General features: G+C 59.9%; 2 protein-coding genes across 2 annotated transcripts; both read left to right on the top strand.

Moving 5' to 3' along the window:
- Positions 1 to 2,298: 2,298 nt before the first annotated feature.
- On the top strand, positions 2,299 to 12,250 carry LOC140902550 (NACHT, LRR and PYD domains-containing protein 12-like). The gene is made up of 8 exons (XM_073322744.1): positions 2,299 to 2,436; positions 3,580 to 3,907; positions 6,748 to 6,840; positions 7,127 to 7,183; positions 7,626 to 9,384; positions 9,870 to 9,956; positions 10,347 to 10,514; positions 11,200 to 12,250. Exons 2-8 carry the CDS (start codon positions 3,580 to 3,582, stop codon positions 11,504 to 11,506), a joined length of 2,799 nt encoding a protein of 932 aa, XP_073178845.1. The 5' UTR covers positions 2,299 to 2,436; the 3' UTR covers positions 11,507 to 12,250.
- Positions 12,251 to 19,974: 7,724 nt separating this feature from the next.
- Positions 19,975 to 21,792, top strand: LOC140902858 (lens fiber membrane intrinsic protein-like). The gene is made up of 4 exons (XM_073323431.1): positions 19,975 to 20,149; positions 20,827 to 20,976; positions 21,280 to 21,414; positions 21,731 to 21,792. Exons 1-4 carry the CDS (start codon positions 19,975 to 19,977, stop codon positions 21,790 to 21,792), a joined length of 522 nt encoding a protein of 173 aa, XP_073179532.1.
- Positions 21,793 to 23,233: the final 1,441 nt, after the last annotated feature.

Here is a 23,233-nt window from a genome sequence, read left to right as displayed (position 1 = left end):
GCCAGTCCTGGCTGGGAAACTGGGGTAGGGGGTCACCCCGCCCCGCATCACCCGTCCAGCTCCTCCCCTAGGAGAGACCCCGCCCCCACCCCAGGGAGCTGCTCACTCCCCTCCATCCCTTGCCCCCCCCATCTACAGCAGGGAAACTGAGGCAGCAGCAGAGCTCAAAATAGAGCCAGGACTCCTGGGTTCTCTCCCTGGCTTTAGGAGGGGAGTGGGGTCTAGTGGTTAGAGCAGGGGCGGGGGGGTCATCAGCAGCTGGGCACGGGCTGAGCAGACACAGACGGAGGTCACATGACCCAGCACAGTCCCCGTCCCCCACCACCCAGCTGCTGGCCGCTTGCCCAGGCCTGGCTCGGGGGAACTCCCGGCCTCTGCATGGACCCAGGCCTCCCTCCCCCATGCACCCCATCTCCCTCCCATATCTCCCCATCCAGTCGCAGCCCATCTCCCTCCACCCACCCATCTATCCCCACCCACTCCCTCTCCCTACCCCCACCCACCCTATCTATTCCTCCATCCCCCATACACCCCTCTATCTATCCATCCCAAGACACCCCCACATGTATCCCCATACATCCCTCTGTCTATCCATCCACACCTCTAATTATCTACCACTATCCATCCCCCCCACCCCCATCTAGCTATCTATCCTCCCCGCCCCCCCTCACCCAGCTCTGGACTCCCATACCTCTCTCAGGGCCCAGTCACAGGCTCCTGGTCAGTTTCACTTTCCTGTAGCAATTTCTGGTCAGTTTCACTCTCCCCCCTTGGCCTCCCCTTACCCCATCTGGGCCCGATTTCCCGCCCCCTGCCCCCTGCCCCCCGGCTCAGGGTGGCTGATGCTGTGAAGGGGAGTGATGGCGGGGGTCAGTCCTTCAGGGTCTCAGCCAAACCCAGGGGAGGGGGATAGCCAGGACTCCTGGGTTCTTGCCCTGGTTCTGGGGGAGGGAAGAGGGTCCAGGGGTTAGCGCAGGGAGGCTGGGACCCAGGACTCCTGGGTTCTACCCCGGGCTCTGGGCGAGGGGGTTCTGTGGGACACACCCCACCTTTCCTTCCATTTCTCCTCCCTTCACCCCCATATCCCCCCTTCCCCCCCAACTTGCTGCGCTGGGAATTCCCGAGACCCCCTCACCAGGCAGGGACGGCGTCCGGCCGGACCCCAGCGCCCCTAGAGCTGGCCCAAGCCTGGCTCTCGCTGTCTTCCTCTTGCCCTCGTTTTCTCTCCGTCCGCTCTGCGCTCCGGCCAACTATAAATAATTGCTTCTCTGTCGCCCTGGGGCCCGGCTGAATCCGTGAAGCCGCAGCTTCCACTCCCGCCCCTTCCCCACATCTGCCCTGGCACATGCCATGGAGGGGCATCGGGGGGGGGCACTCAGGGGCACCCACCCCATACACAGCCCACTAGCCCCTGGGTGACCTTTGGGCTGGCATTGCTGGAATGGAGCAGGAGAGAGACAGAGTGTGAGTGTGTGTCCATGTCTGTGTCCCCTTCCCTGCCCCAGCAGGCCAGGCAGAGCGTGTGTGTGTGTGTGTAAGAGAGAGACATGCTGCGGGTGTGTTTGTGACACTGGGCTGGTGTGACACCGTGGGGGGGGGGTCACACAAGGACACATTCATAGGGCAATGGCCTCCACTTGGAAGGACCCCAGGCACCGATAAGGCGACAGATTAACACACACGCAAATTGGAACAGAGAGCGGGAAGAGGTCAGGAGTGAGGGGCACCGGCGGAGCTGGGGGGAGCCCAGGGCTGGGCTGGCAGGGGGCTGCGGGTCGGGAGTGAGGGGCACCGGCGGAGCTGGGGGGAGCCCAGGGCTGGGCTGGCAGGGGGCTGCGGGTCGGGAGTGAGGGGCACCGGCGGAGCTGGGGGGAGCCCAGGGCTGGGCTGGCAGGGGGCTGCGGGTCGGGAGTGAGGGGCACCGGCGGAGCTGGGGGAGGGCTCGTTGCCAGGTGGCTAGTGGGGACCAGAGCAGACACCACACCAAGGAAAAACACAGAGCTCCCTGCACAGCCCCCCAGAACCCCACTTCCTCCCCCTGCCCCAGGCTGGGCCCAGCCCTTCCCCCTCAAACTGCTTCCCCTGTTACCAGCTATTAAAAGCACAGACCTCAGCAACACTTCCTGCTCTAACGACTAGACCCCACTCCCCTCCCAGAGCCAGGGGGAGAACCCAGGAGTCCTGGCTCCGAGACCGTCCCCCCCCACCACTAGACCCCACTCCCCTCCCAGAGCTGGGGAGAGAACCCAGGAGTCCTGGCTCCCAGCCCCCTGCTCTCACCCAGGGAGGGAGGGGCTATTACCCAGCAAGGCCTTTGCTGATTGTGGTTAATGATTGAGTCAAAGGTTGCTCAGGAGAGAGGTGACATCCCTGCCGGGCCGGGAACAGCAGGGCTCAGGGACTGTGCAGACCCAGCTAGGGAACAGCTGGACCCAGGTAGGACCCACACCACTGCCCGGATGTGGGATGGGGTCTAGTGGTTAGAGCAGAGGGGGTTGGGAGGGGGCCTGGACTCCTGGGTTCTATCCCAGCTCAGGGGAAAGTGGGGGTCTAGTGGGTTAGAACGGGGGTGGGGCTGGGAGTTCAGGCCCCATGGCCCAGATCCAGCCCCCACCTTGTCTGCTGGCAAGGGGGTGGTTAGCTCCCGTGTGTGTGTGTGGTGGGCGGGTCCCTCTCCCTGGGACAGGGCTGAGACTGGACACACTCAGTTCACAGGCAGGGCCATGACACTGAAGGAGCCCAGAGAGAATCCCCCACTGGGGCTGGATCAGAGCTGGCGCCCCTGAGAGGCGAAAGGCCCCGTGCCCCATTCCCTGCCCCCCCACCCAGCAGCCACGCCACCCCCATCTCAGTTACTGGAGGGCTGTATTAGTGGAATGAAGGTCAAGTTGTCAGCTCCTTGGAGGAGTGGAGATAAGACGCCCCGCCCTCCCCACATCACCATCCCCCGCCCCCCCCTCCACCCCTTCACTGCCCCATTCCCTGCTCACTGAATAAGGGTCACAGGCCACCTGAGCTGCCAAGCCGGGATCAGCTGGGTGGGTGACTGGATGGGAGACCAGCTGCAGGGTCGGGGGCTCTCCCCCAGCGGTCAGGGCTGGCCCCAATGGTGCTAGGGGGCACTGTGCTGCAGGGTGGGGCTCAGGACGGGGCACTCACCCCTCCAATTTAGACTATGAATAGCATTTTCCTGGCTCTGGGAGGGGAGTGGGGGCTAGTGGTCAGAGCAGGGGGGCTGGGAGCCAGGAGTCCTGGGTTCTACCCCTGGCTCTGAGAGGGGACTGGGGGCTAATGGTCAGAGCAGGGGGGGCTGGGAGCCAGGAATCCTGGGTTCTACCCCTGGCTCTGGGAGGGGAGTGGGGGCTAGTGGTCAGAGCAGGGGGGCTGGGAGCCAGGAGTCCTGGGTTCTCTCCCTGGCTCTGAGAGGGGAGTGGGGGCTAATGGTCAGAGCAGGGGGGCTGGGAGCCAGGAGTCCTGGGTTCTCTCCCTGGCTCTGGGAGGGGAGTGGGGGCTAGTGGTCAGAGCAGGGGCGGCTGGGAGCCACGACCCCTGGGTTCTCTCTCCATCTCTCCCCAGCAGATGCCTGCCCCCCAGCATTTCCCCCAGCTGATCCAGCAGCACCGGGAGCCCCTGCTCCGCTGGCTCCAGGGGAGCCCCCAGCCCCTGCTGCGTCGGCTCCATGACAGGGAGGCGCTGAGCCAGGCGGAGTACTTCGCCTTGCTGGAGACGGCCCCTCAGGCCAACCAGGTCATTGCGCTGCTCGAGTGGGTCAGCCAGGGGGCCGAGCGGAGCCGGTGCTTCCTGGAGGCGCTGCGGGAGCTGCAGGAGGAATATGGTGCAGAGCTCCAGCAATGGCTGGAGGAGAAGTACCCTGAGAAAAGGAGACCGTGGCCTCCACTGCAGCCAGGTACGGGGCGCCCGCTCCCAGGGGGTGCCAGATCCCACCCAGCCCGGGGCGGGGCACTGCCTGGCTTGCGGGGGGACACACGGGGCCTGTCCCCCCCAGGGGGCGCCAGATCCCACCCAGCCCGGGGCAGGGCACTGCCTGGCTTGCGGGGGGACACACGGGGCCTGTCCCCCCCAGGGGGCGCCAGATCCCACCCAGCCCGGGGCGGGGCACTGCCTGGCTTGCGGGTGGACACACGGGGCCTGTCCCCCCCAGGGGGCGCCAGATCCCACCCAGCCCGGGGCAGGGCACTGCCTGGCTTGCGGGGGGAGAGGCACGGGGGGCTGGATCTGAAATTTGGGGGAAATCACAGGAACGCCGAAACGTTCCGCCTCACGTCAGCCTTGACGGGGCACAGACTCCATCGCTGTGTCCTGGTGTCTTTCCCGTCCCTTCCTCCAGCTTCCGCCTTCAACCATCCCTCCGTCTACCCGGCTTTCTTTGATAGCCATCCACCTGGCCAGCTGTGTTTTTATGTCCCTCCAACCTGCCGTCCCTACAGCCTGTTTGATATCCATCATTCTTCCATCCTTCTGTGCCCAGCCAGCCTTGCCATCCACCCAGCCCTTCTCTTTTTCCATCCACCCATCTGTCTCTATTTCCACCCACCCATCTCTATTTCCACCCACCCATCCACCCATCCAACTTTCCATCCATCCTTCTTTTACAGCTACCCAGACATACATCCAATTATCCATCTCTATATCCATCCATCCACCCACCCATGCAACCTTGCACCCAGCTATCCATCCGTCACCGCCCCTTCTCAGCCTCTCTACTCACCCCTGGAGCGCCTCCTCCTGGCCGCTTGGAGGATTAGCGCTTTCCAGGTCCGATGCCCCTTCTGCCGTGGCTAGCGCACCCTGCTGTCTCTCTCTCTCTCAGACTCCAGGTGCTCTCCCTGAATGGCTCGGCCCTCTGGCCAGGGCACTCGGGGGTTTCCCCCTTCCAGGGCATCAAACTCTTTCCACAGTAGCTGTCTCCAGCTGTCTTCTCAGTCCCTGCCCAGGTGGCACCACTTCCCCGGGCCCGGCCTCTATTCCCGTTCCAGCCCAGCAACTTCCTGATCCACAGCCAAGGTCTGCCCCATCTCAAACCTCGCTGCCCTTTCCCTGCCCCTCTCTCCGGCTTCCTTCCTTCCCTCGCTAATGTCCAGACAGCGGCTGCAGGTGCCTTCCCTGCAGCCCCCTTTGTTAGGGGGCTTATTCCTTCACCCGCTTACTTCCCTGGTCCTTCTCACATGAACAGAGAACAACAGTACCCAAAGTCCAAAGGTGCAAACAATTTGATGTTTATTGGGGTGAACTTCCAGCAGGCCTGATTCCAGTTTCCTTCCTTAGTATCCTCCTTCCCAGCTCTGACACCACAGAGCCTTACACCTGTGTCCCTGTTCCCATTCCCCCCGCCCTTAGCAAAACCTGATTCCAATTTCCTCACCCCCATTCCCTGTTCCCATTTCCCCCTTTAGCAAAACATGATTCCAATTTTCTTACCCCCATTCCCTGTTCCCATCTCCCCCACCCACACACCCCTCCACTTCCTGATTGACTGCAGACTATATAGTAAAACTTGAGTTTGGCTTAGCTATACCTTAACCAGTCATTTTCCTGAAATTTAAGGAACCAATCCTAACATATTGTAACATGATTATGTAACCGATGATATCCCACCACCTTCATTAGTTTACACCCAGCAAAATTAATTATACAGCAGACAGGAACAATCACAGAACCAGACAGAGATTATACAGACAAACAATGGGGAAATGGGGCCGACAGTGACAAAACACCGAAATGAGGATTTCACACCCCAGCTATTGAGAAGTGAGTTCTTGCCAGACAGGATGCTACCAAACTAAGTTGCCTTTTACATCTTCTAGGCACTTCCCTTTCTCTGGAGGCGATCGGCACTATCAGGACAGGATTGTATCCTAACAGCCCAATGGCACCTTCTTTCAATGGGACTAGTTTGGGATGTGAGGAGGTGACCGGTCGCTTCCCAGCTTATGGCTGCCTCTGCTGCTTAGCCAAAGGCCTTAGCCTAAGAACAGGGCCTCAGACTGTCACAGGAAGCGAAGGCCCTTACACCGGCAGCCAGCGATTTTGAGTCTTTCTTTTATACCTCTAGAACTAGCTAAGTGATAAGAATACACCTAAATTCTTAGAGTATCGGCCTTTACAGACAGGCCTGAATATCCATATCCTAACACCCTTCTGCTGCCAGCTTCCTGGCTTTATCCCACCCCACCTGTTCCCGCTCACCAGGCTCCATTACCAGTCAGGGGTTACTTTGGCACCCAGTTCCCCTCAGCTGTGGCCTACCCGGTTACCTGGCCCCTTCTCAGCCTCATCCCATCTCCTTTATAGCTATCCCTCCACACATCCAACCTTTCTCCCAGCTAACCACCCTTTTTATATCCATCCATCCCTTTTATATCCCTCCAGCCATGCATCCAACCTTCCATCCATCTACCCATCCAGCCTTCCACCCATGCAACCTTCCACCCATCCATCCATCTTCTTTATAGCCATCCCTCCACACATCCAACCTTCCATCCATCTACCCATCCAGTCTTCCATTCATCCTACCTTCCACCCATCCATCCGTCTTCTTTACGTCCATCCACCCGCACCTCCAGCCTTCCATCTGTCCATCTTTCTCTTGTATCTATTCATCCATTTGACTCTCCTTTTGATATCCATCCAGCCACCTTTCTTTAATATTCATACAGCCAACTCTCTCTTTTTATAGGCATCCACCCAACCAACCACTATTTTGATCCCCATCCATCTCTTTCGCAGACAATCCCAAACCTCCAAAATCCAACCACACATTCCTGAGGAAAATCCTGCGGAAAAACACCAAGAAATATGAACCAACCCCAGAGCCGCCAGGTGAGACTCCCCCACCACCCCCACCCCACCAACCAACCTCAGGAACAACACCTTATCAGTGAGGGATCATCAGCCCAAGACATAGGCTGGGAGGGGAGTGGGGTCTAGTGGATTAGAGCGGGGGGGCCGGGAGCCAGAACTCCTGGGGTCTCTCCCCAGTTCTGAGGCCACAGCAGGATGTCATGGAGGAGGTGTGGGCAGGGAGAGGCTTGGCACAGCCCAGCTCTGGGGCCCGGATCTGGTTCCTCCCCCCAAGCAAGAAGTACACTTGTCCCTTGTCCGACAGGTGGGGAGTGCACCGGGAACCTGAACTTCCGAAAGGCTCCGAGCGCCCCGCTGAAAGGTATGGAGTGAGGGCACTGGGGAGGGAGGTCAGGGTGTTGGGAGGAGGGGAGAGAGTTGGGGTGACAGAGGGGCCAGGGGAAGGGAGGGAAAGTTGGGGGGGAAGGGTCAGAGAGGTTGGAGAGAGGGTTGGGGGCCAGGGCTGGTGGGTCGGGTTAGGGGAGTTGGGAGAGGATCTTGGGGTTGGGGGCAAGGCAGGGGCAGAGATGGGGGTTGAGGGGAGGATTTGGGGGCAGAGATGGGGGAGTTGCAGAGGGATTGGGGGCAAAGATGGGGGTTGAGGGGAGCCTGGGGGAGCGGGGATTGGGGGGGAGAGATGGGGGAGTTGCAGAAGGACCAGGGGCTGGGAGGGCTGGAGGAGATGGGGGGCAGATTGAGGTGTGAGGGGCAGGTCCGGGGGGCAGGAGTGCAGACACATGACCCCGTCCCCCGCTTCTTCCCAGCTGTCCTGCAGCGCCACCGGGCCTCCCTGCTGCTGCACACCCAGCAGCTGTGCACTAACACCTGTGACGCCCGCTCCTGCAGCCCCCTCGAGATCCGCTACACCCCACTGCTGCTGCTGGACCCCTCCGGCCCCACCGTGCCCCCCGGGCACGAGCACCTGGCCCTGGCCGCCCGCCGCACCCGCCTCCTCCCGCTCCATGCCCCCCGCCGGCTCCCCCTGCGCCACCTCCTGGCCCCGCTGCCCACCGAGACCCAGGCCCCCCGCCGGGTGGCCCTGAGCGGCGCCGCCGGCATTGGCAAGAGCGTGACCGTGCAGAAGATCCTGCACGACTGGGCTCTGGGCGCGGCTTTCCAGGGCCCCCTCTGTGCCTTGGATTTCTCCTGCCAGGAGCTCAGCCTGGTGCCCAGCCCTGTCACCCTGGAGGGGCTGATCTGTGCCAAGCGCCCCCACCTCCAGGAGGTGCTACCCGAGCTGCTGGCGCGGCCCGGGGACCTCCTCGTCCTCGTGGACGGCTTGGATGAATTCCGGCACCCGTTGGACGGCGGAACTGCCCGCCACCGGCCCGGCCACCCGGCCCACGTCAAGGAGCTGGTGCGGGGACTCATCGACGGGACCCTGCTGCCCGGGGCAGCCGTCGTGGTGACGTCCCGGCCGTGCCCGGCCCTCTCCGGCATCCCCTTTGATCGCCACTTGCTGATCCTCGGCTTTGACGAGGACCAGGTGGAGGACTACTTCCGCCGGTTCTTCCGGGATGCCGAGCGAGCCGCTGCCGTGCAGGGCTACATCTCCGGCCACCAAGGCTTAGCCGGGCTGTGTTTCATCCCCCTCTATTGCTTCATTTTGTGCACCGCCCTGGGGGAGTTCTTCCCTGCTCGCCAGGCGGCTGACCCCTCTCCACCCACCACCATCACTGAGGTCTATTGCTGCTATTTGACCACCATCCTGGGGCACAGCTGGTCTCCGGAGCCGGGCGCCGGGCAGCTGGTCCTGCGTCTGGGGCACCTGGCGTACGCCACCCTGTTGGCCGGGAAGATCCTCTTCACCCCGGCTGAGCTGCGGGAATTCGGATTCGACCCCCAAGACCTTCCGGGCACTTTCTTCAACCCCATCTTCTCTGGGGAAGACCGGCAGGTCTATTGCTTCTTCCACCTGACAGTGCAGGAGTTCCTGGCCGCGCTGTACTGCGTGGCTGCCCTGGATCCTGGTGCTGAGGACCTCATGCCCTGCCTGGATCTCTGGTGGGAGGGATCAGCTCAGCGGGACGGGGACCCGGAGCCCTCCTGGACGTCACCAGGCGAATCCAGTCTCCTCAACTCCACCCGGCAGCTCCTGAGGGGCCACCAGTCTCGGTGGGACAATCTCCAGATGTTCGCCAGGTTCTTCATGGGGCTGCTGACCTCCAGGCTGGAGGGGAGGCTGGAGGGGTTGGCCGGAGGCTTCTCCGGAGACGTGCTGGGGCCCGTGGCCGACTGGCTGGGGAGGAAGCTCAGAGGAGACACCGAGCGACGCCTTCTCTCGCTCCTGCACTGCGTGGCTGAGCTGCGCCAGGAGCGGGTGACGGGCCGGGTGGCCCGCGAGCTGGAGGACGTCAACCTCTTCAAGGTGACCCTCAACCCAGCCGACTGCGCCGCCCTGGCCTACGTGCTGGGGGCCTCGGAGCCCGGGCGGGTGAAGAACCTCAACCTGAGCTACAGCAACATGGGCATGGCCGGGCTGCGCAGGATCCGGGGGCTGCTGCACCGCTGCGAGACGCTGCAGTGAGTGTGGGGGTGGGTGTGCGTGTGACACCCAGGACTCCTGGGTTCTATCCCCAGCTCTGGGAGGGGGCCTAGTGGTTAGAGCGGGGGGGGCTGGGAGTCAGGACTCCTGGGTTCTCTCCCTGGCTGTGGGAGGGGTGTGGGGCCTAGTGGTTAGAGCGGGGGGGGCTGGGAGTCAGGACTCCTGGGTTCTCTCCCTGGCTGTGGGAGGGGTGTGGGGGTCTAATGGTTAGAACGGGGGGTGGCTGGAAGCCAGGATGCCTGGGTTCTATCCTTGGCTCTGGGAGTGGAGTGGGGTCTAGTGGTTAGAACAAGGGGCTGGGAGTCAGGACTCCTGGGTTCTATCCCCAGCCCTGGGAGGGGAGGGGGCCTAGTGGTTAGAGCAGGGAGGCTGGGAGTCAGGACTCCTGGGTTCTGCCCCAGACTCCGGGAGCAGGGGTTACCCGGTGCTCTGGTCCCCTCTCACGCTGTCCACTCCTCCGCAGGCTGCGCTATAATTCTCTGGACAAGGAGGCAGCCGTCATCGAGGCCGAGGTGCTGAGATCCCCACAGTGCCAAGTGAAACGGCTGCTGTGAGTGACCCAGGGCGGAGGGCGGGCTGGCTCGGGGGCAATGGGGCATGGGACCTTTCCCCCCTAGGGGGTGCCAGCTCTGAACCAGCCCCAGCGTGGGGACTGGCTGGCTCAGGGGGGCAGGAAATGGGCTTTGGCCCCTCTAGCTCCATATGGGAATTGAGTTTGCCAGGTCTCAGCCCATTTCCCAGCAGGAACAGGGACCATCTTCCCACCTCCGATACTAACCGACCCCTTTGCTGGCAGCCCAAAAGAGATGCCAAGGGCTGGCTGGGCTACGGGGAGCGAGCCCCCATCTCTGGGGCAGGGGGGCGGGACGCACCCAGAGTCATCGGGCTGGGGGGGATTTCTGAGCCCTCAGGTGGATCCTGTCACTCTGCTTCCCCGCAGCCTGTGCGGGAACTGTCTGGGCTCGGAGGGGGCGAGGCGGCTGTGGGAGGCCCTGAGGGAGAATCGCACCCTGGAGGAGCTGTACCTGGACATCACCAGCATCACTGACAGCGGCCTGGACAACATGCTACCCTGCCTCCTGGCCAACAGCACCCTCCGGCTCCTGACGTGAGTGCCTGCTGCTGCCCTGCAGGGGGCGCTGTGCTGTGCTCTCCCCTCGTGGTCCGGACTGGCCCCGATGCCCCTGGGCGGCACTAGGGGGCGCTGTGCTGCAGGGGGTGGGATGGGGAATCTCCCCTGGCAGTCAGGGCTGGGCCCAATGCCCCAGGGCGGCGCTAGGGGGCGCTGTGTTGCAGGGGGAGGATAGCTCAGTGGTTTGAGCATTGGCCTGTTAAACCTGGGGTTGTGAGTTCAATCCTTGAGGGGGCCAATTAGGGATCTGGGGCAAAGATTGGGGATTGGTCCTGCTTTGAGCAGGGGGTTGGACTAGATGACCTCCTGAGGTCCCTTCCAACCCTGATATTCTATGATTTCAGGGGGTGGGCTGGGGAATCGCCCCTGGCCGTCAGTTCTGACCTTAATATTGCATCTCAGCCCCGGGTGAGGGTCCTTGTATAAACAGCCTGCACGCCCCACCCCAGAGGTGGCCGCATTTCAGAGTTGAGTGAGGGATCCCTGTACAACCAGCCCTCGTGCCCCACCCCAGCAGCAGCCGAATCTCAGCGCCCAGTATATACAACGGCTCCATCCCTGCCAGCCCCTGGCGAGCAACCCCAATAAAAATCGGCCACTGCACCCCAGATGCAGCTGCATCTCTGCGATCCCCTGACTATTGTCCCCCACCCCTGGGCAGCGTCGTGGGGAACCGGCTGAGCGAGGCTGGGCAGCAGACGCTGTCGGAGCTGAGCCGTCGCAAGCCAGGCCTGAAGGTGATCAGCACGTTTGAGAGCGACATGGGCCTGCTCCAGGCCTACCTGGACTGGGTGGAAGAGATCAAGGCCGACCCCGACCAGATGGACGCCGTGAAGAACGCCGATGCCTTGCGCTGCATCGTCTCCGTCCTCCGGAACTTGGACGAAGCCAGGGCCAGCCCCGAGGCCCAGGCCCGAATCCGAGAGCTGAGGAGAGAGATCAGCGCCCTCCTGGGGGAGAAGGAGTGAAAGGTGCTAGGAGCTGCAAGTCTCACTGCTAGGCTCCTTCCCGCCACCGTGGGGAGACACCCACTGAGATCCCCCGTGATGCCATCTGGGTAAAGCTGTAGGGTAACTAAGGTGTTTGGGGGAGCTGGAAACAGGACACGGGGTGTTTCCTCTCTAGGGGGTGCCGGCGCCCATCCAGCCCCACGTCAGGGGACGGGCTGGCTCAGGAGGGTGGGGAACGGGACTTTCCCCTCTCGGGGGCGCCGGCTCCCATCCGAACCCAGATTATTCCCATCTGAATGGCTGTGTGTAATGAACGGCGAGGTTCTCAGCTCTGTTCCCAGTAGGGCAGGCAGCCCCATCACACTCCTCACCCCACGGACATTAAGCATCCCCATTGCCGCTAGCCCCAGCAGAGAGGCTGAGGGGTAGATACACCGTGGAGTCTGAACCCCCTTCTCCCTCATCTGCAGGGCATGGAGATAAACTGGCAGAGGGTGTGGGGCGGGATAGGAAGGGTCTGCCTGGGAATTTCACAGCAAGAACTGGGACAGAACCCAGCTGCCAGCGCCTGGGAGTTACGGAGAATCCCTCTCATTCTGAGCACTATAGGGGACATGACACACACTAGAACATACCTACTTCCCTGCCAAAGGGAGCAGTAGTGAGTACATCATCAGATCCACGGCTCCTCTGCTAATTTCAGTATAAACTGGCTCCAGGATGGGAATGTTTTTATATAAATCCCCCTTAAAAAAGGGGGATATTGGTAAATATTGGAAATAAATAAATTTGTATTACTAGTCATTGTATGTACTGCTGTTGCCCCTCAGAGCTCGAGGCCTGGGGGCTGACGCCGATGCCCCAGCATGGCGCTAGGGGGTGCTGTGCTGCAGGGAGCAGGGCGGGATGGGGGCTCTCCCCTGGCAGTCAGGGCTGGCTCCGATGCCCCTCGGCGGCTTATTAGGTGGTGCTATGGTGAAATATCGTCCCAGTTAGCTTAGGGAGTCTCTGGATGGATGGGGTAGAGGGTGACAGATCATCCCACCCCTAAATCCTGGGGTTGACCCAGTCTAGCCTGGCCCCCCTACTGCCCCCCATATTCCCTAGGAAGACCCTTCAAACTCCCCCAATGCCCTCTTCCCTACTCTGATACCCCACATCCTCTTGAACCATTCTCCCCACCCCATTCCCCATATTTGGGGAGTCCAATCCCAGTTCACCCCCAAACACCTGGCACCCCCTTCCCGGACAGCCTGGCGCCCCCTCCCTCTCTGCTGACCCAGAGACCTCAGGCTGGGGGTGTGTGGATGGAAAGGGGGTTCCGGGTGAGATTCCCATGTGGGGAACTGCCCCCACTTTTTGCTGCACGCTGGACCCTCCCTCCCCCTATTGCTGTGTATTAAGGGCCTAACCCCTGACCAGAGCTTGATCCTCTCCTCGGGGGTCCTGATCCTTTTCTCCACATGCTGGGGGCCTGATCCTGGCCTTTCCCTCCCCCACAGTGGGCTGCCCCCCCACAAACCAGATTAGCCCAGCCCCCCACTAATCCTGATAGGCAGCAACTGGCTGCTGGGCCAGCTCCCCCAGCCCAGGGTGGCCAGGCCAGGAGCAGCTGCCGGTGGGGCAGAGCCCACCCCCCATCTCCTATGCGCGGGGGGGGGGTCTGAGCTACCCTGGGGGGCCCAGCTGGCAGGAGAAGCTGCAGAGCTAGGAGCCTCTCGCCCCATCTCGCTAAGCCCCGCCCCAAATAGGCATAGGCCCCACCCACATCCCAATAAGCCCCTCCCCAGGGAACTATGGTTCCCTACCATCTATGTCACCGCCCCCCCCCCCCGCAGTTATTTTCAGGTCCCGCCCTTCGCGCTCCAAGGCCACGCCCCTCTCCTAAGAAGCTCCGCCCTGGCTCCTGCAGCCTTTCTCCAGGCCCCGCCCCATCTCGTCACAAGCTCCGCCCTTCCCCCTTCTAGGCCACGCCCCACCGCGTGGCGCTGCGCGGTTCGTGCCGCCCACGGAGCTGGGACCATGGAGGGGCCGAGCGGGGCCGCCCAGAACGCACGGTGAGGGGCGGGGCCCTGCCCTCTCCCCATAGCCCCCCCCCCGGAACCCCCCTCCACTGCATAGCCCCCTGCAGCCAGGGACCCCTCCTCCCTACCATTGACTCCCCAGGAACCCCCTCCACCCTATAGACCCCCCCAAACCCTCCACGGGACCCTCAGCTAGGGAACCCCCCCCCAGCCTCCCCCTCTGCTCCATAGGCCCCAGCCAGGAACCCCCACCCCCCATGCGATGCCTGACCTCACCAGCCCACCATGGGACCCCCCCCTCTGCCCATAGACTCCCCATGGGACCCCTCCAGCCAGGACCCCCCCTCCACCCCATAGATCCTTCCCAGCCCCTCCATGGACCCCTGCAGCCCCCCATGACTCCGCAGCCAGGGAACCCTCCAGAGGGACCCCTCCACCCCATAGGCTCCCAGTCCCCCAGGGGACCCCCCTTTGCTCCACAGCCTCCCAGCCTCCCACAGGACGCCCCAGCCAGGAACCCCCACAAGATACCTAACCTCAGCCCTGCACAGGATACCCCAGTCCTCAATGGGACCCCCCTGCCCCATAGTCTCTCCATGGGGCCCCCCACGCAAGGACCTCCAGCTCCCCACGGGATCCCCCAGCCAGGGACCTCCCCTCCAACCCACAGCCTCCCATGAGACCCCCCCCAAACAGTAACGCCCACCCCCCATGGGTGCCTGACCCCACAGGACCCTCAGCTTTCCATGGGATCCCTCTCTGCCCCATAGACTTCCAATGGGGCCCTCCAGCCAAGGATCCACAGCCTTCCATCCCATAACCTGCCCCCAACCACAGACCACCTGTCTCCCATGGGAACCCCCATCCAGCCCCAGAGACTCCATCCATGGGAACCCCCACTTCAGCCCCATAGATCCCCCCCAACCAAAGACCTCCATGCCTCCCATCCAACCCCCTTACAGCCCCCAACCAGGGCATACTGCCCCACGTGAGAACCCACCTTCCAGTTTAAGAGTCTCCCTTCCTCCAGCCCCACCCAGCCAGGGCACCTCCTCCCACAAACACCCCATCCACTGCCCCCCATGAGAAACCCCCCTCCATCCCCACAGGGAACCCCCATCCCCACAGGGATTCCATCAGCCCCCCCAAATCCTACACACACCCAGGGTCACCCCACAAACACGGCCCCCCAAATTCACATGCCTACAACTCCCCACGGGCCACCACCCCCCCTTCACAGAATTCCCATCTCCTGTTGGAGCAAGTGGGGTCTCTCTGTCTCTGACCCCCTTTTCCGTTCGCCCCGCAGCTCCCCCAGGCCCACCGAGCCCAGCCCCACGGAGCCGCCCACCTCGGACCAAACCGCGCTGGAGAAGATGCCCTCCTGCCCTACCCCCGTCTCTGCCACGCCTTGGGTCTTGGGTCGCCCCTCGGCCGGGGCCCTCTCCTCCATCACCGTGCCCGTCCGGCTGGACGCCCTCGCCTACCTGCTCAACAGCGCCCTCCTGGGGGCCTACTCGGCCTTGCCACAGGCGCCCCTTTCCAGCGGTCACGGGGCGTTGGCCACGGGCCAGGGAGGGCCTCCCCAGCATGCCCCGGGCTGCGGGTGTCAGCCACGTTACTGCTGCGGCCCCCATCCGGCTCATGTGGGGTGCTGTGGGTCTGGTGCCATGGGGCAGAGCAGTGCCGGCTGCTCCCAAGAGATACCCGGGGGCCAGGGCGATTGGCAGGACTCCTCTGCGAGACGGGACCGGCGAGAGCCCCCGTTGCCGAGGGGCTGGGGGGAGAACTGGCGAGCAAGGAGGCAGAAAGATTTCATTCGCCCCTGGGGGCGGCAGAGGCCGTGGGGCGAGGTGGACTCCGCCCCACGGAAGGCGGGGCAGTGGGGCCCAGGGAGAGCCCAGGGCTCGGATTATGCAGCCAGGAAGCGGAGCCAAGATGGCTGCTCGTGGGATGCCGCTGGGGCGAAGAGATGGTCTGATGGGGGGGTGAAGAGATGGGGGTCTGGCGCAGGGGAAACCGAGGCAGCCAAAGCCACCAGGGAAGACTGGGAGGCAGATTACGGGGGATCCGGCGCCCGAGGGGGCATCTTGGAGAAAGCCAGGTCTTCCCAGCCCAATCTCCCAGCTTCCCAGGAAGGAGAAGACTGGGAAAAGGAGTATGAGGAGTCCCCCAAATCAGCCCCAGGGGTTTCCCCTTGTCCACAAGTGGCTTCGAAGGTTCAACCATCCTCCCTCCAGAAGAGGACAACGCCCCGCCCAGCGAGCAAGGATGGCTTCTTCTCCAGCTATCTCCAGAACCTCTTCTCCGACCTGCGGGAGGGGTCCAGCGCCGTCTCGGAGCCGCGCCGGGGGAGAGGGCCCCCTGGAGGCGCCGCCGAACGTGGGACACGGCCCCCGGAAGGAGGAGGAGGCCCGAGTGGCCAGAGGCCTGCTGAGCTCGGCGATTTCGTGGCCGGATGCGTTGACGTCTCCAGAGCCGCCCCGGAGAACAAGGACAGTGCGTGAGCCCGGTGCCACGGAAAGACCCCCCTGCGGGGGCTGGGGCCTCACGGGTCTCCCATGAAACTGGCCACCCATTGCTGACTCCACTAGCCCACCGGGCTCAGCCCGAAGGCCGCAGCCCTGGGCAGGGCAAGTTCTGCCAAGGGTTGGTTTGTTAATAACCCCGTTCTTTTTCATCCTCCAGCGGTCTACCCGTCCTCCTCCATTCCTAGCCCTCTACCCAAGATCCTCCATTCCTAACCTGCCCCAACAAGCCTTCTAACCAAGATCCTCCATTCCAAAGCTCCTGTCTTTCTCTGTCCAAAGGTTTTGATGTTGATTTAGGTTTAAATATGATCAGAAATGGGGGTTTGCCTAAAAAGCAACAGATGGAGCCAGATTTCTGTTGCGTTTGTCTCTTTGAATTTGTTACTTTCCAAGGTTTGGTTATGAAACAAACCCAAATCCCCTATCTTCTACCCCAGAGTGCCAGGTCACGGGGGTTTGGTGTCATTTTGTAACTAACTTGAACCTTTGCTTGTATGTCCGGGTTAGAAACCGAAGCTCAAAATTAGCCCCCGCCCCCCCCCCGTATTCTGCAAATTAACGCTGTGGTTTGTGTCAAGTGCTTAGCATTGAGTGGATGCGTACGCGCAGGGATCTGCCGTGACCTGCCTCGCTTCACAAGGTCGGGGCCTAAATTTGTGATGTCAAAGGTCCGGAGATTAGTCCTGGGTTTAAAAATATATCTATATTCCATGCATTTTTACACACACGCCCTCGAGCTCTTACTTTGTATCATCACGTTTGGAATTTCTCAAGATTTGTGGTTTTCTTTCTAGGTTTAAAGCCACCCCAAGAGCCAGGCTGTTTGGAAGTCTCGTTAGAGTTGACCCCCCCCGACAGCGTTAAATTGTGTTTGCAAAGAGAGTTGGATTGTGAATTGTTTGAACACGCTGAAGTGTTTCTCTGGGGAGATTGAGTTTGAACTCAGCTCTCTGTGGAAGTCTGTATTGATTACATGGGTGAGCCAGTCGCTGGCCTGACTACACCAGAACTCGGAGTACAGTCGATTGATTGCTAAAATCTAGATGTTAGACATGCAATCGAATTTCTCTCGGCTGTGTAGAGATTGAAAAAGTGAATTTCACTTGTTGCATATGTTGTGTGTGTCATATCTGTCGTATAACTTCTGTGCAATACAAAGGAAAAAATGGTGAATTTGACTTCCCGCACTGATGATCGAGCAATCATTCGAATCCCCCATTTTCACCGCTGTGTATCCCAGAGGAATCGTATTGCACCTAGAATTCTGTCTTTGTGCTAGAGATTTATACACGGGTTTATACAAAATTTCAAACTGATTTGTTGCATCTAAGACATATACATGCAATCATAGACATTTGTCTGTTTAATGTATATAGCCCATGCATATATGATAGAGAGAGAGCCCCCCCAAAATTATATTGTCATGATCTACATGCAAAATACTTCTCCCCAAAATAATGTGTCTGCCATGTGTAGAGATTAAAATAGTGATTTGGGATGATTGCATCGGTATCCCAGAGAAATTATAGTGCCCAGAGAACTCTATCTTGTGCTATCGAGAGGTTTAATTTCCAGGCGACTTGTTGCACATGTGACATAGAGGTGCATTAATAGAAATTCAGCGCTTTAATCTATATTGCATGTCCATTGTATCGCGTATCTGATGTATGTTGCACAGAAATTATGCTGTTGTGATCTCTGACAGGCTCTGTACTTTGTGTGCTGTGGAGAGGTTAAAAAGGGGAATTTGGCTGATCGCACGTATTTGTTGCATGGTCTATGGGAGTGCAGATATGCAATCGGGCAACTTTGCCATTTTACTATAAAGCACAGAGAAATTACACTGTATTAGCAAGAAGACAAGGGCGCTCTGTATCTCCGTATCATGGAGAGAAATGATATCGTGTATGTGACGTCTATTCCAGCAGCGGCTTCTGACCCTGACAGATGATGCATGAGACAGGCCTGTGTCTGAACACCAGGGAGCGTTATTGTGGGATGATCACATGGTGTGTGTGTGTGGGGGGGGGGATATTTTTTACAAAGGCCCTGAGACGTTAAGAGCAGAAGATGCTTTCACATTCGTCCTTAGAATCCGAGGGGCAAAGTGTTCTCCTTTGGTTATGGGGTTTGGGGGTCGTTAAGTCCCTGGTTTATTTTTTTTTTTTAAGGGATCATTAGCATGGTCTGTGAGTTTTACCTCAAGAAATAGCCACCGATCTTCTGGGGTGTTGTGTCTTGAAAGGGGACCGAGATGGGATCCCTCAGGACGGGAGTCTAGGACCGGAAGCCAGGGCCCCCCAGCGGGTGCAGTGGCCGGGACCCGAATTGGACCCCGGAGAGTGGCCCCCGGGCGGCTTCAGAATAACTGTCATTTAATGCAGCCTAGGACACGCTGGCGTCGGCTGAGTTCTCTGCGGTTGTGAATAAAGGTGTTGTTTGTGTTTGGGCTGTGTTGGGTTTTCAGTGAGTCGATATTGCTGAACTTTGCTTGGAAAGTTAGAGGATCAGGGAATGGGACACGGGGCCTTTCCCTTCTAGGGGGTGCCGGCTCTCATCTGGCCCCAGGCCGGGGGACTGGCTTCAGAGGTGCCAGGAATGAAAGGAAAATCTGCCCCTGTTTTCAGGGGGCCAGTTTCTCTAGATGCAGCAGTGGGCTTCCTTTTGCCGCTGGCTCCCTCCTTTGGGGGACAGAAGGAACACAGCCCGTCCCTGGGCTGGTGTCTCCACACTGCAGGGAGAGGAACGGGGCGGGGGGAGGGTTGGTATCCAATTAGCCCTGTAGGGAGAAAATTGAGGGGTATCAGGAGGGGCCTCACCCCAGAGGTGGCTGCATTTGAGCCCTGGGCGAGGGATCCCTGGATCTCAGCACCTGGCGAGGGGACCCTGTGTGAAACCTGGGCACCCGCATCCCTTCTCCCCCACGCTGCCCTGGGAGGCCCCTGCGTGGCCGCTGCAGGCTCAATGGAACTGACCGACTCATCAGGTTGTATTGAGCCTCCCCGAGGGCGGGCGTGCTGGGCCTGCAGATCCCGGCCTTCTGGAACCACCTGTCGCTGCCGTGGGCCCCCCCCGGCTCGTCATTGGCATTAAGGGATTTGCCGGCCTCTGCAAAATCGCTGCCGGCGGCTGGGTGCGGAGAGGGGTGAGTGCCTCTGGGCTGTGCAGAGCAGAGAGCCGGGCGCTGGGGTCGGCACAGGTAGGGGGCACCAATGGGGGGGGTGGAGAGGGAGCACAGGGACCCACCAAGGGGCTCCCCCTCTGACCTGCACACCCAGTGACCTGGGAGCAGAGAGACACTGATACACAGGGACACAAACCAACTGACCACCCCACACCACGCGCACACGCTGGCCTGGCTACGCTAATACACAAACGTGCCCACACAGGCCCTGAAAAACTCCCCCTGCCACTCACCCATGCAGTTATGCTGCTACGATACTTATCGATCTACTCCCCTCCCAGAGCCGGGGACAGAACCCAGGCGTCCTGGCTGCCAGCCCCCACTGCTCTAACCCACGAGACTCCACTCCCCTCCCAGAGCCGGGGACAGAACCCAGGCGTCCTGGCTGCCAGCCCCCACTGCGCTAACCCACGAGACCCCACTCCCCTCCCAGAGCCGGGGACAGAACCCAGGCGTCCTGGCTGCCAGCCCCCACTGCTCTAACCCACGAGACCCCACTCCCCTCCCAGAGCCGGGGACAGAACCCAGGCGTCCTGGCTCCCAGCCCCCACAGCTCTAACCCACGAGACCCCACTCCCCTCCCAGAGCCGGGGACAGAACCCAGGCGTCCTGGCTCCCAGCCCCCACAGCTCTAACCCACGAGACCCCACTCCCCTCCCAGAGCCGGGGACAGAACCCAGGAGTCCTGGCTCCCAGCCCCCGCCCCCAACTCTAACCGGCTTCGTGCTGTCTGCAGGCTCAGGCAGGATGTACAGCTTTATGGCAGGGGGTCTTTTCTGCGCCTCGGTCGGGAACATCCTGCTGGTGGTTTGCACGGCCACTGACTACTGGGTGCAGTACCGGCTCCAGGGGGCCTTGGCCCACCAGGGCCTCTGGCGCTACTGTCTGGTGGGCAAGTGCTACATGCAGACGGAGAACATTGGTAAGGACCCCTAGGGGGCGCTGTGCTGCAGAGAGCGGGGTGGGGGCTCTCCCCTGGCAGGCAGGGCTGGCCCCGATGCCCCAGGGTGGCACTAGGGGGCACTCCCAGAGGTCCTAGCATTTCCTCCAAGAGGCAGGGCTTGAACCGTGGATCTGGGCCAAACCCCAGCTGGGGCGATTCCATTCAGCTTCCCTAAATCCTCCCTCCAGCTGAGACTTTCATTTCCTTCCCCTCAATTGTACTGAATTGTTGTGAATTAACCAGCCACTGTGCCCTGCCCCAGAGGTGGCTGCATCTCAGCACCCGGCGAACCAGCCCCGTGTGGTGTTATGTGCGGCTGTTCCACACTGCCCTGCCCCAGAGGTGGCTGCATCTCAGCACCCGGCGAACCAGCCCCGTGTGGTGTTATGTGCGGCTGTTCCACACTGCCCTGCCCCAGAGGTGGCTGCATCTCAGCACCCGGCGAACCAGCCCTGTGCAGTGTTATGTGTGGCTGTTACCCAGCTGTCCCGCCCCAGGGGCAGCTGCATCTCTGTGCCAGGAGAGCCAGCCCCATGCAGAGTTACATGTGCCTGTTGCCCAGCTGCCCTGCCCAGAGATGGCTGCATCTGTGTGCCGGGCGAGCCGTCCCCTTCTAAACAGGAGCAGTTTTGAGTGTTTTCTCCTCGCCACTCTAGCCTACTGGAACGCCACCCGGGCCTTCATGATCCTCTCTGCCCTGTCGTGTTTCGCTGGCATCATCACGGGGATCTTGTCCTTCGCCCACCCGTCCACCTTCGAGAGATTCAACCGGTCGTTCGCTGCCGGGATAACGTTCTTCGTCTCCAGTAAGTGTCTTCCCACTGCTGCGGGGACCCCAGCTGGCCACCAAGACACAAGGAGGGAAGCAGAGTCTAGTGGTTAGAGCGGGGGGGGGAGGGGCTGGGGGCCAGGATGCCTGGGTTCTCTCCTGGTTCTGGGAGGGGCACAGGGTATAGTGGTTAGAGTGGGGGGGAGGGGATGGGAGCCAGGACACCTGGGTTCTCTCCCGGCTCTGGGAGGGGCACGTGGTCTAGTTACACTTCCCACGCGTGTAGAGGTTTCTCTGGCCTCTTGTCCTGCCATCAGTCTCTCTGCCCCACCCCCTCCAGCGCTCTTCGTCCTGCTGGCCATGGCTGTCTACACCGGCGTTACCGTCAACTTCCTGGGCAAGCGGTTCGGGGACTGGCGCTTCTCCTGGTCTTACATCCTGGGCTGGGTCGCCCTGCTCTTGACCTTCTTCGCAGGTACAGGCCCTTCTCCTCTAGGGGTCGCCAGCTCCCATCCAGCCCCAGGGTGGGAGTGGGGGGCAATGGGGCCTCTCCCCTCTGGGGGTGGCAATAGGAGACCTTTCTCCTCATCCAATTCCTTGTTCCACACTCACTGTCCAGGAATGCCCTGGCTCTGACCAGTAGCCCCCTCTCATAGCCAGGGATAGAACCCTGGAGTCCTGGCTCCCAGCATCCCCCCCTCCTCTAACCACTAGACCCCACTCCCCTCCCAGAGAACCCAGGAGTCCTGACTCCTCAGTGCTGTTAAACAGCCCCTCTCTCCCCATCGCAGGGATATTTTACATGTGCGCGTATCGGATGCACGGATGCCAGCGCGTGGCTGAGACGCGTTAAACCCTGCGTGATGGCGCTGCAGTGAATCGATAGACACCTGACTCCTGGGGCGAGTGATACCTCGCCATTCCCCACCCCCAGCTTTCCAGCAACCTGCCGCAGTGGGACATCCCCATAGAAAACGCCCTTCGTTCGTTTCATCGGATTCCAGGCCAGCTTCCTCCTTCGGCGCTCGGTGCCGGATGTAACCAGAGCCAGCCCCCTGCCCCCAATTGCGTTAAATCAAATCAGACAAAGGGAAGCATCGATTACCCCACATTTTACAGCCTGGGAGAAACTGAGGCCCGGCGAGAGGGACTGACCTGCCCAGTGTCACACAGGAACACAGCAGCAGTGCTGGGAATTGGAACCCAGGTGTCCTAAGTTCCCGGCAGGACCATCCTTCCTTTAGAACCGGACTTAAAATATCAAGCACCTATGCTGAGTGAACTTGTGCTGTAGCTTTGATTGATAAGCAGACGGGCCGTGAAATTAAATTCGCCCCTGTAGTTACAACTGCTCAGAAATTTCTCTCTACCTCCGTGCCCCTCCTGAGTAGCGCGAGCTAAGACAACCTAGCAGCAGGAAGTGTAGTTTTAAAGTTTTGTGTCTTTGGCCAGGTAGCTCTGATTTTTGCCTTTAACAAAGTTTTATGCATTTCCCTGGTTTTTCTTTTCTTTTTTTAAAGACAAAGAATAAAGGTCCTTAAAACGGTTTGTTCCTGTGTTGATTTCTACCCACAAAAGCACTAGTCGTGCTTGGAAACCCTTTGTTTGAAGGGCCTCAAACCCTAAAGCGGTTTTAAACCACTTGGCAGCGTTTGTAGTTCAAGCCTCTGAAATCCCAGCAATGTTTTTTAAACAATTTTTTAATGTCCTTGGTTTTTGGTCAAAGGCAGGAAAGATCCTTGAAAGCAACTTACACTGTCTCAAGTGCCAGAGCGGTATTAAACTGGTTTAAATATTTGGAAATAAATTATTATTAATTTGTATGTTCATAGCATCTGACAGCTCTAGTCGTGGACCAAGCCCCTGTCAAGCGAGGCCCTTACAAACATTTGCTCACGTTAAATTTCCTTTCTTTTTAATAACAAGTTTTTAAGGAAATAAGCTGGCTCTAAAGCCAAAGCGATATTACATATTTGTGCATAAATCTATCTAGCTACCAAAATGTTTCGCAGGAATTTGTGGGTTTTAACAGGGACAAGTCACATCATTTCCTTTGGGTCATGTGGAAGTGTTTCGTTTTGACTTTTACATTCCAAATATGACTTTTAGTATGACATAATATTTAAGCCTGCATGAATATAATGTATAGGACCTTGAATATTTTAATAGACTATTAAAAGCCTAAATGAAACAAATCGAAACATTTGGATGGTCCCACGCAGAAATTTTTTGGAATTTTCCTTTTGCGGGCAATGTTCAGATTTGGACTTTTTGTTCCCATTTGGAACGAGCAA

The sequence above is a fragment of the Lepidochelys kempii genome, chromosome 24 (assembly GCF_965140265.1).
Source record: "Lepidochelys kempii isolate rLepKem1 chromosome 24, rLepKem1.hap2, whole genome shotgun sequence".
NCBI classification, from domain to species: Eukaryota; Metazoa; Chordata; order Testudines; family Cheloniidae; genus Lepidochelys; species Lepidochelys kempii.
This window is presented reverse-complemented; position numbering and strand designations above follow the sequence as displayed.

Coding starts and splice junctions, on each gene's coding strand:
- LOC140902550 (XM_073322744.1), top strand. CDS start 3,580: ATGCCTGCCCCCCAGCATTTCCCCCAGCTGATCCAGCAGCACCGGGAG. Junction 7,184..7,625: donor TCCGAGCGCCCCGCTGAAAG/GTATGGAGTGAG, acceptor GCTTCTTCCCAG/CTGTCCTGCAGCGCCACCGG. Junction 9,957..10,346: donor TGCCAAGTGAAACGGCTGCT/GTGAGTGACCCA, acceptor GCTTCCCCGCAG/CCTGTGCGGGAACTGTCTGG.
- LOC140902858 (XM_073323431.1), top strand. CDS start 19,975: ATGTACAGCTTTATGGCAGGGGGTCTTTTCTGCGCCTCGGTCGGGAAC. Junction 20,150..20,826: donor CATGCAGACGGAGAACATTG/GTAAGGACCCCT, acceptor TCGCCACTCTAG/CCTACTGGAACGCCACCCGG. Junction 21,415..21,730: donor GCTCTTGACCTTCTTCGCAG/GTACAGGCCCTT, acceptor TCCCCATCGCAG/GGATATTTTACATGTGCGCG.